This window comes from Astyanax mexicanus, chromosome 10 (assembly GCF_023375975.1).
Source record: "Astyanax mexicanus isolate ESR-SI-001 chromosome 10, AstMex3_surface, whole genome shotgun sequence".
Taxonomy (NCBI): Eukaryota; Metazoa; Chordata; class Actinopteri; order Characiformes; family Acestrorhamphidae; genus Astyanax; species Astyanax mexicanus.
In genome coordinates, this window is record NC_064417.1 from 212,681 (window position 1) to 232,142 (window position 19,462).

Consider the following 19,462-nt stretch of genomic DNA (forward strand, 5'->3'; position numbering starts at 1 on the left):
TTATTCTGTGTGATTGTTTATTGTTCGACTGTAGTTTAGTGTATTAAAGAGATGATAAGCTGTTTATTTAGGGTTTAATTCCAGAGCTGGAGAGGTTTTAATAAAATTTTCATATTAAAGAAAAAAAACAGATTTAATATTTTATGTCTGAATTTTAATTGAAATATTTTTAATCCATCGGTTTTTGGTCCGTCAGAGAATCACTGCAGGAAGATTTTAAAGCTTTTTTTCTTCCTCAGTTTATGGAAACTGAACTGAAGGAAGATCTCAGTCTTAATGTTCCTCCATCAGTCCGGAGAAAAATCTTTAGATCTGATCGAACAAAGTGAGACGAATAATCGAGAAAAGGAAAAGTAAAAACTGCCAGATAATCTCTGATAACAGAAGGTCTTATTAATGTAGATAATTTATAGATTATTCATGAAGATAAGCGACAGTAAATAACTTTAAACTTTATCTCTATAACATGTAAAACGAATTTTAAATCGCGTGCACACGCAATCATAATATTCTTATTCCAGCTCAGCTCGATCTGAAATACAAAAAAACTTGTTAATAAAAAAACGGACTGTGTGAAAAGCCTGTGTGTGTACAAAATATATAATAGTTGAATATTCTAAATATAAATATATATAGTCAAATATTAACTAATGGGGACTGTCGGTTAAAGGACTAAAATCAATTAAACGAACGATTAAATAATTTAAAACGGATCAAATAAGTCGATTAGTCAATTTAGTTTCTCAGGATTAGCAAAACATAAATTAAACCACAAATTTTCGCTACAGATTAAATTATATATAAAATAATAAGAATTAATGAAAAACGAATTTATGAGATTCGGATTATTTGCTCTCTTTAACAGATTAAAGCGGATCGTTTAGACTCGCTGCGCAAAATAAACCAGAACACGGAAAATAATTAAATTCGTAAAAAACGAATAATTCAAATCGATAATAAAAATAGTGATAACATGTAAAAATTATAAAATGTATAATGAAATTAATATATAAAATGTAAAATATGTGTTGCTCTATTTCTAAATGCGGATTTCTGAAGAGTAAAGCGATGCCATTAAAAATCAATAAAAAATATCGACGTATAATTTTCTATTATATTAAATATCTAACAGCGTTTATCTGCTAAATAATATTAAATGTATATTAAAAGTGTTTTATAATGATCAGATATTAGCTATACAATACTGCTATAATAATATAAATAATAAAAACTGCTGTTTTTATATAAAACGTATTAAAATTTTCTGAACTAAAAATGTTTAATAATGATGATGATGATGATGATGATAATAATAATAATAATAATAATAATTTGATAAGTATTTTCTAAATAAGACAAATACAAATAAAGGAATTAAAAGTAGAGATAAACCAGTGGTATTTGAGAGAAACATCTCTCAAGTCTTTTCTTAAAAATCTGCAATTTTATTTAAACTTTCTTTTTCAAAACAATGAAACAGTGTAAATTCTGAAATAAATAATAATAATCCTAAACATTTAAAAAGTCTCAGATAAACATTTCACCATTTATTCCAGTTCCAGATGAGCTGGATGATGGTTTTGATACGTCTTTTGTTTTATTCCAACTAATTTCATTATTTGCATTAAAATCAGTATCTAAACACTCCGAATATTTACAGCCTGAATCAGAGAAATTCTGCACATTAGTATCGATTTAAAAGTAGGAAAGTGTTCACACTGCCGGAGTGATCCTGTTAGTGTGAAACGCGTCGAGCGTGGAGATACGTGTTTTCTGTCCGAACAGCTTTCAGCACTTTAGTGTCTTTAGAAAGTCTTTATCAGTCTTTACAGGAAGAGCCTTAAATCAGATCAAACCAGATCAGATCAAATCAGATCATAAACAGATTCAATTTCCTTCATCAGTTCAGAGTCCGGGATCCGGTAGAGAGGGTTCGGGAACGAGGAGACATCAGGTAAAATCAGGTAAAAACAGGTAAAATCAGGTAAAAACAGGTAAAATCAGGTGAGAGGAAATCTAAACTCTTATTTTAATCCAGTTTCTGGTGATATGAACTACATTTCCAGTCAGACTGATGAAAGAAGTGCAGTGTTGGCCCAGTATGGTCTGACCTAAAAACACCCATAAACTGTAAAATTACTACAATTAAAATAAAAGAGTAATTTGAGGGTCAGATTAAACACTTTTGATTCCATTAAGATAATTTTTCTAAAAATAAATAAATATTTTAAGACCGTGTAAAGAAATAAACATTAATGGAGGTTCTTCACACTTCCAATTATTTTCCTATCCAGCACCTTTATTTTTATGGATGTATGTTTTTCACATTTCTCACTAAAATATAGACACCAGTTAATCAGGAAACACATCCTGACCCCCACTAAACCGTGTTTGTTCTGGTTTTTAATAACGTTGTCTAAATGTTGGCAGGAGTTTTAAACTCTCATCCAAAACGTTAAACAACATCCTGGTTTCTTAAAATACAACGTTGTTTTAAAGACGTTTTTTGGACGAAATCTGGACGAATCGTTTAGATCTTTACACTCATGTTTTTTTCTCATCGTCCTCGAGCTCTTTGAGTGTTTGAGGTTTTTAGATTTGCCAAAAACAATACTGGCTTGATGGAGGAGATAAATACCAACATATATTACCAACATACTGCCCCACATTAACTCAACTCATCCCAAACAGACAGACAGGGTTATTTTCAGTGTTTTGGTAATAAAGGACGTTCAATCCGTTTCTATAATATTAGTTTTTAGCATATCTAAAATACACATTACTACAGATTCAGATTATGTTTATTTAGTAGTACTTTAGTAGATTATTCCTAAATAAACTAAAGTAGTTGACTGTACTTTACTGTCTTAATATGTGTTAAGCATTCAAAAGTAAATTTAATTCATAATTTTTATTATTAATAATAATAATAATAATAATAATAATAAATAAGACTTTTAAAGACTGTTCTGTCAGACCACAGTGTTTTATTGGTCTACCTGATGTCTCATCATCTACCTGATGACTCCAGTCCGTCTCTATTTCCGGCTCCGGAGTGGATTCAGGTTTTGCGGGTCATCAGATAAAAGGGACACTATTAAGAAACACATCAATACGTGGAGTGACGGCAGATCCCGCCCTCGCGCCATATCACCACATAACACACCACCGCCCCAAAACCATCCCCCGGAACAAGGACCTGGACCCGGACCCGAACCCGCCCGCCCCGCTCACAGGTGCGGGGTGTAGAAGGCCGGGGCTCCGTAAGTCTGCGAGCCCAGCATGAAGGGCGAGAGCACCGCGTGACCGGGCAGGAAGGGCAGCTGCGTGGCGCACACGAGCCCCCCCGGCGCGGGCGGCCCGTAGCCGGAGTGCATGGCCAAGTGTCCGCCCATGGGCGGGGAGTGGCTGAGGGGACTGAGGCCGCCGGGTCCACCGCCCACGCCGCCTCCCGCGCCCCCTCCCACCCCGCCCGCCGGCGCGCTCGTGTCCGCGCCCGGGTTCTGCTTCTTCCACTTGGTCCGTCGGTTCTGGAACCAGATCTTGACCTGAGTCTCGGTCAGACTCAGCGAGAGCGCCAGGTTTAGGCGCTCGCACACGGACAGGTAGCGCGTGGACTTGAACTTGTTCTCGAGCGCCACCAGCTGCTCGTACGTGAAGGCGGTCCGCGCGCGCCGCGGTTTGCCCGATTTGGAGTCTGAGCCCGAGCGCTTTCTCTTGGGCTTGGTTTGCTGCTGTTGCTGCGACTGTTGGCTCGCGGTCCCGTGCGCGTGCCCGTGGCTATGCGTGCCCCCGGGGCTCGCGCTCTTCAGCAGCGTCGTCTCATCGTCGTCGTCCTCCTCATCTTCCTCGCGCTCGCCGTCGTCCTCTCCGTTCCCCGCGAGCGCGCCGCCGTCGCTGACCTCACTGCAGGCGTCCTCGTGCAGCTCCACGTCCGCGGGACTGGCGCGGGTCAGCTCGGGCTCGAGCTCGGACCTGAACACGAACCCGTCCTCTGTTTAAACCCAGAAAAACAGCGGGTCAGCGGTGCCACTTCCATAAACACCCCCCCCCCCATCATCATCATCTTCATCACATTTAACACTTAATAAACTTTATACTGTAAAATTACTGTTTATTTTATTCTAATTCAGATATTACTCTGAAAAGAGATTCCGTCTGGTTTTGAAGTTGGGCTTTATGATGTTTTACACGAATAATATATAACTTACTAGTGAAACACACTCCTGAAATTATATTTTAATATTCATCACATTTACCCTATAAAATAAAGTAGAATCAGGGATGAGGTTTGTCCTATTTGATCAGTTTAATAAGTTCGTGTAAAACTTTTGAGCCAAAAAAAATCTACTGATCAGTGCAAAACACACAGTTATTACTAATATAAATATCTGGCTGTAATAAACAGTATAAATGTGTTTTAAATGAAACAGGCTTAGTGAGGTAAAATAAGTCATTTATATAATGAACATAAAGCACATAAAACACATTCAGAAATGTTTTGTACTTCTATTTAAGGGACAGATCACGTTTTATTTGTACACTAACATTTGTCCGTTCAGCCTAAATTACTTAATATTGTAGCAAATGAATTTGGGTAAACAAAAATGATTTATAATTATATTTCCTTTTAATTTAGTGTTTATTTGCGTTGAAACAAAAAGTTCAGTTGCTCATTACAACAGAAACTATTTTGTTTGCTCTCCTTGTCCATAAAGTCTCACCGATTCCTTTTTTTCTACGTTTTTCAAAATTCTATTTAAGGTCAAATATGAGTTCCGCTGTTTCAAAGTTTCACTCTAAACTAACTAATGGAAATGCTCCAGATAGGGCTGGAAATATTTTACGCTTATATTCCACTGACAGAAGTTTTATTTCTAATTAACCCTGAACATTGTTTTTTTTAATCAGTAAAACACTAGTTTTAACATAAATTATACACTGTTCTCTGTTTTTAATTAATTAATAAATTAGCTAATAAACACCTAAATCAGCGCTTTAATCTCAGTCTGAACTCTTTTCTCAGAATCTCAGTAACGCGACCTTGTCGCGCGCAGGACAAACGGACAGATTGAAGGATCTGATTGGATCCTTCATTCTATCCTCGAGGACACTTCTCTTCATTTTCTATCCAGGCGGGAAACAAAGCTGCGCAACATCCCGAGAAAAAAAAACAATTAAAGCGCTTCGATCTCGGACTGCAGCGCTGCCGCGGCGCGGGATAATGGGGCGAACCGGGCCGCGCGGACAGATCGATATCCTATTATCGAACTGAGTATATCTCTTTCAGGCAGCCGGCAAACTCCTGCTCAACATCTAAATTATAGGAGCAAATTTCGGATAATTACACGATTTAAACCTATTATACGTATTAAGGGAGAAATCGACCAGAAGCCTCGAAAAACTCAAAACGCTTTTCCCTCCAGAAATTTCACTAATTCTTCAAATCAAACAACAACAACCAAACACGAACTCAAGGTTTCAGGCATTTTCGTTATTCGTTTATTTTCGCGAACTGTAAAGATAAAAAATCTAAATCTCAAATAATATTTCAATTACAACTGATAAAAAATCGGTTTATTTATGTTTATTCTACCATTTTTTATTAAACGCATTTATTTGACGTTCCTTCAACTTCTCTCTGTCCACCTCTCTTTCTCTCTCTCTCTCTTTTACACATTTCAATTATCATCTGAGGATATCTTCATTAATATAGTCAGTTATCACCTGTACTGTGGGACTGAGCGCAGTTTACGGTGTCAATTTTGAAAAGATCTACAGCCTGATTTAATACATTAATAAATATGATTATAATTTCACTTAAAACTTTTTAAAGCTCTTTTCTACTTTTATCTTCACCTTGTACAACTTTTCTGCAGGTAATGACTGAGCGTGAGCGGATCTACTGCTACCCATCATCCCTCTCTTCTGTTCAGAAAATCACGGAAAGTTCACGCAGAAGCGGCTCGTTAAACACTTACTGAAGATTCCGGGCGCTTTCCGGGCCTCGTGCTCCTCCGAGTGAAGCTTCAGTCCGTCCCGGTTCTCCGCGCCGTAGGGGAGCTCGCAGCCCGCGCGACTCGTCGGTTGCCGCTTGCTGGTGAACTTGTTTGGGTCCAGGATGTCCAGAACGGAGAAGGAGGTGGTCCGATGGGAAACCGGGGGCACCTCGTGGCGCGCGGCTCCATCCCGCCCGTCGCCCTGCGGCACCGTGGGCAAAGTCTCACGCTTGTCTCCGCGTGCGTCCGTCGCGCTCTCCGAAGGGGCGGCCACGATCACGGCGGTCTGTGCGGGCGGGTCGATGGACAGCTCGCCCGCCGGCGCTTTATCCCGGTTCATGGCTCCTCACCTCGCGCGCGCCTCGTCCTGCGATTTCTCCTCCTCTCACTCCGACGAAGCCATTGCGCGCGGGATGATGCTTAAAATGTAAGAATGTGTGTGTATTTGAGAGAGTGTGTGTATCTAAGAGTATGTGTGTGTGTCTAAGTGTGTGTGTGTGTGTGTGTGTATGTGAAAGTGTGTGTAGAGCAACGGGATGCACCTGTTTCTGCGCGCGCGCTCCTGCCGCTCCAGGAGCTCAGAGCTCGCGGGTTGGATGGTGATCTCCCTTTTGCGCGGCTCCTTTTTGGGGGGTTTAACCACCCCCACCACCCCAACACCCCTTAGGACCCCCACGCCACCCCCCCATACGTTTAAGTCACGCGCTTCCTAGCTCTTAACCCCCACCCTCTTAGACCCCCCCCTTTCCCCCAAACGTCGCAGACGCAGCGCTTTATTTACGCATTCATATTCCGCCGCGGGCCGTAATTGGCTACAAATTAATCCCGCGCATTAATCCAGCGCCTCTAATGGCCCGATTATCTCTCCGCGCGCGGGCGCCGGAGGAGCAGCGGGAGCGGCGGCGGCAGGAGGCGCAGCGGAGGCGGAGTGAGCGATGATGCGCGCGGTGATCTACGCAGCCCGTCAGCTCCTGTCCCGCGTTAAAGCCCACTGGAGCGGAAAGAGTCACTAAATAGGCTTATTTCTCCTTTTCCTTCCTCCCTCCCTCACCTCGCGAGGGGAGGAGGATGATGATTATGGCGCGAGGAGCTGAAGAGTAACGCGGGGAAGCTCGAGGACTCGTTAGTAGAGGACTGGGGTTTATATACATAAACAAATAAATACATAATAAAATAATATAAATAAGATCTGTCCATATTATGCAAAACTGCATAAAAACTGTCAATATTTTACTGTAAAGCCTTATTTTCCGTTCATTACCCAAAATACTGTTTTAATCAATGTAAGAAAAAAACATCCGGACGCTTCCAATGAAACAATTATATAAACAACAACAACAACAACCAATTAACCAGTTAAGCATCAAAGTAACTAATTAACCAATTACGCCAAGCTAATTAACGCGTCAATTATCCCGAGCGCTCTTTCCCTTCACCACAATTTAAAAGCTCTTCTGAAAAAAAAACACAAATGAACGAAAATCTGTTGAGGCTTTATAGACCTGATCATATTCATTATTTTTAATCCACAAAGTATAAAAATGACCTGCTCCAACAAGTCCAGCGAGATTGGATTTTCTAGGTCGCGCGGGTGAAACACCGCCTACAAGCGCAGATCTTTGCAATTACCGAGTTCAATGATCCTTTAGAGGGAAGAAATTAAAAGTTGGGCTAAATAATGGTTAAAACAATCAGCTGTAATTTTAGTGGGGATGAACATGATTATCCCATCACGAGCGGCCTCGCGGGATCTGTGGTCCAAACTTTCATTTAATAGCTATTAGCTCTTAATCAGAGTGTCCGAACTATCACTTTAATAGGCTTTCACTCTCCAGCGCGCGCGGTCGGGCCTTTCCCTGCACTGCAAAACTAAAGGACAACAGTTTAAACACGCGGGTTAATACCAGATTAATACCAGTGTAATACAGCAACACGTCATTACAGGGGGATTATCATAATCCAATTTATATACCGAAAACTATTTTTAAATATATGTTAAAGGTGCTCTGGCATTTTTTAAACACGTTTTTATGATCATTTTATCTTATATTATCAAATCTGATATTTACTAGTGTCTCTTATAGATCAGCACACAGGAATATTGAGAGTTAATTGGCTAATCAAATTGTAAAAGTCATATTTAGTACAGGATTCAATAAAAGAATGGCTTTATCATTCATAGGTCTGAGATGATGTCTTATTCTACAATATAATAAACTGACCCACATGACCTGATGCCCCATAATACCAGAACCTCCATCCCATAATACCTGAACCTCCGCCCCAGTCCTCCCAGTTCAATCCAATTATGCAGCACAATCTGTATGCAAATGACTTCCTCTGCTTTACAACCTCTAATAGGTCAGTACTGCTTTAACTGCTTAGAACTTCCTCCTGATTAGCCACACACACACACACACACACACACACACACACACACACACACACACAATTTGATAACCTGCACTTCCTCACCTTAGACAGGTGGGAAAACACTTCATGGGTGGTGTAAGGGTGAGTGTGTGAGGCGGGGTGAGTGTGTGAGGCGGGGTGAGTGTGTGAGGCGGGGTGAGTGTGTGAGGCAGGACAGGCAGGCAAGTGTCCTTTTTTCTCCTTCAGCATTTATTTACACACCAATATTTATATTTACAAATTTATAAGTGTATGTACTGATGGAATAACAAAAACGAATAAACAAACAAAAAACTTTACAAACAGAGAACAAAAAAAACGACCAATCACTGCAAAGTCATACAAGTCTTAATCAAGCAGCAGCAGATAAACTAACTGATATTCAACCCAGAACATTGGTGTTTTTTACCCTTAAATACCATTAACTCCTCCACTGGGTCATACTACATATCACTGTAGGATACGAGTATTAACAGTAAAAAATATTAAAGAAAATACTAAAGATACAAAATAATAACAAATAAATAGTAAACTTTAGGCCTATACATCATTTGTTATACATCATGTTTACATAAAAATAATATAAATATATATTCCCTTTCTTCACAGGTCTAAACACCCCCCTATTACATCTATCAGGAGGGACGACCCCAGGTAAATTAAATCTCAGAGGAAAGTTAATGAATCTTTTTTCATATTTGGGGTCCACATGGCTGCACACAGGTAAGTATATATACGTATATAGTAATGGTAATGAGTAGAGATATAGTCTACTTTATCCCATTGTTTCAGGTCTTGATTTCTCTACGATAATGATAATCACTCTTAAACCCTTTCTGATCTTTTCACATAAAAGTTTCTAAAAATTGAGAATAATTTTTATTAGTGTTTTAATTTTTTTAAATAATAAAGCCAAACTGCGTTCCCTCTGTGTTTAATCAGAATAGTAATGAAAGATCACACAGCTGATGGAACAGCTGAACTACATATTAAAACAAAAACACAGACAGATAAAAACAAGCTGGAGAAATTCTATATAATATTCTTTATAATAAAACCCGAGGATCAGAGAATCAGAGGGCAGCGTTAGACTGGAGCCCGTCTGTGTGTCTGAGACTCTGGGGAGGAGCTGCAGCATCATTAATGAGCTTAATTAAGGTTAATGTGCTTCGCTCAACCCCCTGATTATTGAATTAATCTGATCACACAAATGAATCATAATTACAATAATTAGAAGCTCAAATAGTGTCGAACCGCAGGGGAACGATCTCCTGCTTCACAGAACAGAGAGAGAGAGGCTTCAGTTAAATTCATTTTATACTGTAAACGTGCAGAAAAAAGTCTTTACTGCAGAGCCCAAACCCATAACACTGAATCTACTGCTGCTGTTCTCTGTTCACACAGACACACATCTAACCCTCCCGTTCTGTTAAAGTTTAAAGATCTGGGAGAAATAGTTAAGAATATTTTTTTCAGTTAAAAACTTCTGCTTGGTTCATCTCACACATTTATAATATAATAGTAAAACTACTGTGTTTTATATGTTGGTCTTATAAAAGTAATAAAGTAGTGAAACGTTATAAAAAAGATTGAACATCTATTTTTTAAGAAAAACGAATGCATTAATTGAAGCACTACCTACACTGAATATTGATATAATATATATTATATTGATAAAAATAATTAGTAATGGAGATAGTAATTCTATATTTACAGTGTTTGTTGGGATTTTTTTCTCTTGGATTTTTAAACATGCACAGGGTCAATATGACCTAAAAACACTATTACTGTTCCTGACAAATGAACAGAACAGGAGGGTTAATATATTCCAAATATATTTCACAGAAAAAATGACTTAGTGGAGAAGAGCAGCAGTGCGATCTTTAGAGAATATCTCTCTCTCTCTGTTTCTCTCTGTCTCTGTTTCTCTCTCTCTCTGTCTCTCTCTCTCTCTGTTTCTCTCTCTCTCTGTTTCTCTCTCTCTCTCTGTCTCTCTCTCTCTCTGTTTCTCTCTGTCTCTCTCTGTTTCTCTCTCTCTCTCTGTCTCTCTCTCTCTCTGTTTCTCTCTGTCTCTCTCTGTTTCTCTCTGTCTCTGTTTCTCTCTGTCTCTCTCTCCTGTCATTTCTCTGCTGTTGGTAAAATATAGTGTTCTTTTTTAAAGCTCTGAGTATAAAGGCGGGTTTTAGAGGAAAGGCTGAAGAGAATCTAAGGGTTTTAAATGAGCTCTGAGTGTTAAAATCCTGACAGCTCCACGTCACGCCGGCGGACGACGGTTAAAATGACCAGAAATCAATAATCTGACCGGGTGTCTCCCGCTGATAAGAGCGGCCGAGACAATGTTGACTATTAAGCTGGACAGCTTGAGATATTACACTATTAGTTATGCTATTTTTAATAATCTATAATATTTGCAGTATAGTAAATTAATTATACGGGTCAGATTATATCTGCAGCTGGAGGAGGGTGGGGGGTCGGGGGGGGGGGGGGGTGATATTAATGCTGGTAATGAGAAAAGAGAGAAATATAATCTGAGGGACGAAGCGGCTGAAGGAGCAAATATATATAAATATATACAACCAGACATATCAAACACGGAGTGAGTAATGGAGAAAAGGACCAGGAGAGGAGAGGAGAGAACAGGAGAGAGTGGTATATGTAAATATATGTGTAATTAATAAGGGATCATCATTATTATTAGATTATTAGGTGTAAACCAAAAACAATATCACTGTAAATATATAAAAAAACTCTGAACACATTCCAAACATGTAAGAGTTAAACTATGTGTTTAAGACCAATAAAATAATATACTTACAGAAATATATCTTTACTGATCCACCTCGTTTTCTTCACTGATCATGTTTAAGAGTTAAATATATTAAAGTGGGTTTATGAAGGAAACGCTCTGATGCTGAGCTCCACCAGCTGGGGGCATGAACTCCTCACTGCTCACCCAGGGGGACAATTAGAGAGGATTAGGATATGAATATGGATTATCATATGTTTGTTTTTATCACTCACGTGTGCATTTTAGTGAAAAAAAAGCACATATTTAGTTTAAATAAAGAAAGGAAACATCAACTATAAAATGATCCTCATAAAAAAGCTGTAAACATTGTTAAGCTAACTAAAACCTGACTGGAGCTTAAGGACATGCTGTTTATTTATATTTATACATTTTTCTTTAGGGAACTAAAATGTATGAGTGCATTATTTTTTTTGACAGTGATTATTTAATAAATCAAAGAATAATCAAGAGAAAGTTATTATAATTGTAACTGATCCACTTTCACAGATTCCTGCGCAAAACAGGAATAATGTACTGAAGTTTCTCAGATATAATTTATAAATATATTTATTGAACTTGTGTTCACACCCTGCAGTGAACTGGTGTGTTGTCCAAATCTACATTTGGGATCAGGAACGAGTCAAACTATCTAAAAAAAACAACTGAGATACAAACTTATTACACTTAAAATAGGAAATTACTTATTATTATTCTTATTAGCACTTTTATTTTACTATAAAATAAGAGATCAAAAAATCTCTATTAGAGGAGAGACCTGGCAGAATAGCAGCCGAACAGAATCAGAATATATAAAAATACAACATTAATAACATGTTTCAAACACCACATTATTAATGGGTCATTTTCCAATAGACATAATCTATCAATTTCTATTCTCTCTACAGTTTATTTCTTGTCACTGAAACTGAACTCGATACTGAACATTTATTATTATAGTTGGTATATTTAGTCAATTCCAAGTGAATCGTTAGTAAAGGTGATCAGTTGGTAAATAAATTAAAAATAAATCAGATTAAATTATTTTAATCTTAAACAAAAATACTTAATTCTTAACAAGACTTCATTTTAATAAGCCAGTCCAACTAATAAACCAAATTACTTTATAAAGTTCACTTATAATGAATAAATATGATTTTTTTCATATTCAGTTGCTGGATTCAGACTGAAATGATAAGAACGTCCTGCAGTAGATGCAGGAGCTCCTGGACTGATCTGATTTCTGTTCTTGTTTTTTCTTGTTTGCACTAATTATTTTATTCAGATGTTGCTGATTATGATCATTTACACACACTGCACCGTCCACTGCAGGCGATAATGCCTTATTTAAAGTATTCCTCTCTGATAATTCACATCACCAGCTATCTGCCCGTGAGCGTGCTGACCAGTGTTCAACCTCACTCAAGACCATAAGATGAATGAAATATGAATGAAATACTGTGACAAAATATTTGTATTATATTAATTATTCAGCATTTATAACCATATGCAAATATAACATTTCACTGTAATTCTAATCCGAACTGATTGAGGTAAATTTCTACAGTTTTATAATAAGAGTTTATAGTATTTCAGCACTGCCAGATATGAACAAATCAGATTAATGTTTAATATTTTTAACATTTTCAGTGCGTTCAGATCATGTAGTGCTAATTCTAATGTATATATGATACATTTACACAGACGCGCTTCAAGTACTGTATATGTGTGTGAAAATAAGTTGTGAGGCAGAAGCTGAATGAATGGATCTCTATTCTGAAGCTGAATCTGTTCTTTTCTGAATAGAAAACGAGAGAAAAACAGAAGCTTCTTTCCTTCTTTCAGAGTCGGACATGAACATATCTCCTCCTCACGAGTCTCACGCTCACGACACCCCGCTCACACTTTATAGTGATGAGAAAAACGTCGGGCCGGGGGCAATCCCTCTGATTTCTGGTCGGGGGTTTCTGTTATTGTGTCAGGCTGTGGTTACGGCGCCTCAGTCAATATGCAATACGGTCGTTTGCCTCACTGATAAACATTCCCGGGCGGGTGAAGCAGCAGGACGTATTGATGAGCAGCGGGATTTCTCGGGGCTCGGCTGCGGGACCGTTTCTCGGGCGGTTGTTGGGATTTATGCGGGGTTGGGGCGGTATCTGCAGCCGCACGCCCGGCCCGAGCTTTAAATCCTGCGTCGAGCTGCAGTAGTTTAAATGCATTGGAACCTGAAGCTCTATAAGCTTAATTAACAGACAGGAAACTGCTGTAAATCCGCTGACCAATCACACTTTTACTGTCGGGGTGAACGGGCCGGAGCTCCGGGCCAACACGGGTTCACACACCAGACCGATCATCTGATCAATCGATCAATATTCATCGCTGTAGCTCCATTCAAAGAGAACAATCACTTCATGCTACACAAAACTCTGAGCATCTGCAAAGATAAAACTGCTTCTGCGATTAACATATAAAGTAATTAACCGAGAAAACGTTACATCTAACATCATAAAATCTGTAAAATCTATCAGATAAAGCCTCGAGCTCCGTCGTATAGATTAAAGATCAATAGTCTTCTCTCTGTGGTTCATATGTTACATTTCTGCAGAGTTTACAGAGTGTGCTGTGATTTAACTGGATATCATTTTTGGAAATAATAACTGGATATAATAAACTGTTTTTTTTTTATATCTTCATCTACACAAAAAAATGCTAAAATGAACAGGGATTCTCTAGGCAGATATTTTCCAAGCCATAAAAAAAAAGAGTTTTGGAAAATGTAGTGTAATGTAGTAATCTAGTAGCTCTCCAGCCCAGAGGGTTGTTAAACCCAATTGCAGAACAGTTAAATTCAGAGCAGGTAAACCCAAGAAGAAAAGAAAAAAAATAAAATAAACACACCTCTCTTCACACTGGATCCAGCCCGGCTAGTGAACTGGAACACAGCCGGGAAAAAACACCCTTATAAGGAGAACAGGGGGAGGAATGTAAACAAAATGTTTCAGACTTAAGCAGACTCGCTGTGTGACGTCAGCGTTTACAGAAAGCTCCGTTTTCCCCGTTCACACAGAGTTTTCAAAAATCTCCACCCTGAAAGACGTTTTCAAAAAGCTCAAAAAGTTAAAAAAGTTTTTTTAAAAATCCAGATTTATGTGGAAGAGGCCTAAATGTGATTTGGGAGATCTAAATAAAAAGTGGAATTTGATTCAATAAAAATGAGAGAATAAAAATATTTATCAAATCAACATCAAAATAAGTAAAAAGACTTATTGCAAACTAGAAAAGAACTGATCTAAACGAACTAAGCTGAATGATAGGAGTTGTTTCTGGACTCATCCTGATGCTCCAACAGTAAATATATGGTAGAAGTCGCAGTCAATATTGTGCAAAGCTAAATAAAAAAATCAATAATAAAATATATTCTGTTGTTCTTATTGCCAGTAATCCAAATGATTGGATTGCTGGAATGAAATCTCTTTTTATTTAGAGAGAAACAGCAATAAAATATCTTTTACTGCTGTAGATAAACGGTGTTACAGAACCAGAGCGGCTCCAGTTTAAAGAGGCAGTGAATTAACCCCGAGCCGAGAGCCCAGAGCCGAGAGCGGGGCGTACGGGACACTGAGCGTCCTGAATAAGAGTCTACTCATGAGTATAACTGAACACCGCGGGACCTCGTCCTGCAGTTAACCCGTCACTTTTACTCTCCTGATCATAGAAAACCTTTACTACAGACCTAAACACAGGAGATCAAAACTACGACTGAGAAAAACTTAATTACTGTAAAATCCCTCAGATTCAGTAAATAAAATAAAATAACTTATATAATTATATACCCTGTGAAATAAGATCTGCTCCTCTGTTTTTATAAAAGATACAGCTGTAGAAATCAATGATTTTTCATATATGAGCGAGACAGTAATAAAGTAAAGAGGGGTAAAGGGTTCTGGACGTTTATGTAGTTAAACAGGTAGAGATGTGGATGCTCTTCTTTACTATATTTTGCCATATATTCCTCAACATTCAATACTATTATGATTTTTTTAGCATAAAAGTAAAATGTAAAAAGTCTTATAAATTAAATTTTTAAATCTGTGAATTTTCTGTTTAAGTAACAGAATACACAAAAAGCTATTTATTCTCCCATCACAGCTCTGTTATAAACAGTTTAAACAACCTTCATAAGGTTATATTTTATGCAGGATTATAGTTGAGCTTTCGAAAGGAAACACAATAAGAATTTATTGCTTTATTTAGTAAATTTTTAAGACCTATATACATTTATTAAACAAAATCTAGCTATTAGTCCAGAATAAACAATATTATAAATTCCCTTATTGTATTAATCTAATCACATATATAAATCAGTTCACTCTGTACTTATTAAGATATGAGGGTAGTACTCAGCTGACAGAAAACGGTTCGAGAACATTATGAAATGTTTTGAGAATGTTTCAGGAAGCTTCTGCAAACTTATGTAATAATGGTTTGCATGATAATGTTATTACTATGTTATTATTAGCTAATAATAATAACATTATAGAAATGTCTAAAGTAACATTTCCCAAAACAAATAATTAAAATACTGAAACTGAAAGTGATGTTGCAGCAACGTTTAAAAACGTTACAAAAAAACATCTGAGAGAGTGACAGAGCTCTAACTAAGTTTACTCTAACATTCAGAAAATGTTCTACTTATAAAAAAATTATCCATGAGGTCCTTATAAATTCTACCACATACATATCCACTTCCTGAGAAAAACCTACAGATCCAGAAACACGTTTACCAATAAATATAATAAATGTGTCGAAAATATATTATAAATGTGTGGAACTGCTGCAGCTCAGTGATCATCTCATTCAGAATCTCATCTCCACGTCAAATTTAATCAAACCACTGAAACATTAGAACTGTGATCTTTAGCTCTGATAATTAAAACAAGATGTTCATCTCTGCAGCAATTATTATTCTGTAATTCAGTAATTGTAATTCTCCGTCACTATGAGGACGTGAATACTAAACTACTTTATTTATTTTAGTACAGAAATCATTATAATATGTTATTATGAGACTACACTCTTTAGGATTTTAATACTATATAAGATCTTAATTCCTCTCCAGATGGGATTATTAGTTTCTCAGGAGGACGTCTGTGTAAAATATTTCTCACTTCTACTCTTTAGTGATAAAACTCCTGCATCCAGAAGGTTTTCAGACTCTGGATTAGTGGTGCACTGTTTTACTATGCAGTGATATCTGCGTCATCAGTAAATCCAATTTAACCTGATGCATTTTAGAAAAAAATCCTGCAAACATTTTTGGCCACAATACAGAATTTTATAAAAAAGGACACGCCTCTATCTGTTAAACATGGGGGTGGACTGATCCTGCAGTCAGTAGCTTAGAGAATATTTCACTGCTAGAGGAAGAATTAATGCAAAACCAGTAAATTCTAAAAGTAAACATCCTAACAGTGATGAAAGATGTTTCTACAGCAGGATAATGATCCTAATCACCTCTTAAAATCCACAAAAAGACCCAATTATCTCACCAAAATAAAAGCCTTAAAGTAACTAAAAGAGGTGCCCAAACTTTTCATTCAATTTCCATTTTTCCTCTTTTCTTAAACTTTCTCAAAATCTTGATCAAACTTTGAGAGAAATGTTCAATTTTTAACTTTAATGCCGTTTGTAAATAAGATCGTTTTTAGTTGTTTATCTACTGCAACTTATTTTGTTTAGGCGCCTTTACATACCACCATCTATAAACTATTGGTCTAAAATTAAAATGTTACATTTTTAACTTTTTTTTTTTAAATCCATTTTATCCTGATTTTATTCTACAGTAAATGATGGAGCTCGTCTCTGATCAGATCTGTAGCAGAAATTCATTAAATCCGTTACAGAATTAAGAAAGGGAAAAGAGCAATAAATCCATGTTAATCACTGGAGGCAATTACTGCCCTCGCTTCTGCTTCTACTGCTCTGAACACGTTTCACAGCTATTGTTAATTAAAACCGTCCTCGTTAAGAGCCTAATTAACAATTAGCATAAACATAATTAGCGAGTTGTGACATTTCACTCGTTACATTGTTAAAATAATTTCTAGAAATTGCCCTCAGAGAAATTCTGTCACACTCAGATAATGACAGCAGTTTATCACAGAGAGACTCTGACACACACACACACACACACACACACACACACACACACACACACTCAACACACACACACACACACACACACACACACACTCAACACACACACACACTCAACACACACACACACACACACACACACACTCAACACACACACACACACACACACACACACCCAACACACACACACACACACACACACTCAACACACACACACACACACACACACGCACACACACACTCAACACACACACACACACACACGCACACACACACCCAACACACACACACACACACTCAACACACACACACACACACACACACACACACTTAACACACACACACACACACTTATAACTCACACACACACACACACACACACTTAACACACACACACACACACTTAACACACACACACACACTCAACACACACTCAACACACACACACACACACACACACTTAACACACACACACACACACACTTGTGTATGAGTATCTGGATTCAGGGGTTCAGCAATGCAACCAAAACCCCACACCACTATTTTATTTTCCTAATTTTTTATTTATTTATTTTATTTATCCCGATTTCTCCTTAATTTACAAGATTAATTACCCAACCCACTCATTAGGATGCCCCTTATTACTAGTGATGCTTCAACACCAGGAGGGTGAAGACTAACACACGCCTCCTCTGATACATGTGAAGCCAGACTCCGCCTCTTTCTGAACTTTGTGCCGAGTAGCATCACAGCGCTAACACTCGGAGGAAAGAAATACATCAGCTCACAGATGCAGCCTTGTGCTGATCCACATCACCCTAGAAGTGATGAGGGGAAAGAGAGAGCGCTATCTACTGTACTGTACCCACCCAGAGAGAAACAGCAAGGACAACTGTGCTCTCTCGGGGCTCCGGCTGCTGATGGAAAGCTGCAAGACCTGGATTCGAACCAGCGATTTCCTGATCATAGTAGCAGCACTTTAGACCACTGGACCACTCAGAGCCCCAGGACTGAATTGTAAAAGTTCTCCGTCAGTCAGACTGAGCCTTTACACAGGTCTACACTCCTCCGGTGGATCTGCTCAGATCCTGATTGGCTGTTTGTTGTTGTGAAAGCGTGAGAGATATCTACAGAGCACAGTGGAGGTAATCAGCTGCTGAAGATCTGAACACACAGGAAGTCTCTCTCTGTTCAGAGGAAGTGAGGAGCGTCTGACGGCCGGCGTTTTCCTCACAGACAGAATCTGAATCTGTGTTTGTGTCGGAGGCGTGAGACACTGAGACACGACAGATCCGCCGGAGGAGAGAAAGTTCTGCTTCACTCTCGCGCCAGATCTTTCTCTTCCTCAGAGCAGGACATCATTCTGTCCATCTGATCCGTCCTCCACCCGCAGAACAGTCCTGTTCCTCCACAGAGCAGGACAAGAGAGCGGGATCGATCACTCAGATTAAAGAACTGTACCTCTGTAGATCAGACTTTTTTTTTCTTAATTTCTGCAATTTAATTGTTTTTTTTAATCCTCCAATTATATTTACTGTGTTTAACCAATCAGCTGTCTCTGCCCACACATTCCAGTTCAGTAAACTCTTTAAAATTGTTCTTCCACTAAAATCTTCTTGTTGTTTGTGAAATACAGCAGGTCTCTCTGAGTTGTTTATGATTCTGCTCATGATGAAACTCTTCCTCTATTGAAAATCATTTAAAAACGATGAAATGAGACCATTTAAAAGAGTCTTTTTATAGTTTTGCAATAGTAATGATTCTAAATTAAACATTAACAGCTTGTTTGGGAGCTTAAATGGTTCTTGCCCTGGTTAAATGTTCTTAAGATTTCCTTTTTTTAGATTTAAGTTTCTTTCTTTAAATCTCTTTTACAAGATGAAGAACCATTCACTGAAAGATTCACTCACTTCAAAGGGTTTAAAATCAAAATTATTTTATTAACAATATAATAAAAGTGTCTTTTTCCAATAAAACAAAAACTAGAAGATATCTTTATATAAAACAGGAGATTAGGAGGTAAACTGGTCACGCGGTGGAGAGCAGAAGCGTGTGAAGCCGGGTGACGCTGAGCAAGTTCATTGCAGGTGACAGGACGCAGGACGATACG

General features: G+C 38.0%; 1 protein-coding gene across 1 annotated transcript; it reads right to left on the minus strand.

Moving 5' to 3' along the window:
* Positions 1–1,443: 1,443 nt before the first annotated feature.
* Positions 1,444–6,632, minus strand: nkx1.2lb (NK1 transcription factor related 2-like,b). Its single transcript, XM_022683693.2, has 2 exons — positions 5,982–6,632; positions 1,444–3,994 (listed from the first exon to the last, which is right to left on the minus strand). Exons 1-2 carry the CDS (start codon positions 6,337–6,339, stop codon positions 3,231–3,233), a joined length of 1,122 nt encoding a protein of 373 aa, XP_022539414.1. The 5' UTR covers positions 6,340–6,632; the 3' UTR covers positions 1,444–3,230.
* Positions 6,633–19,462: the final 12,830 nt, after the last annotated feature.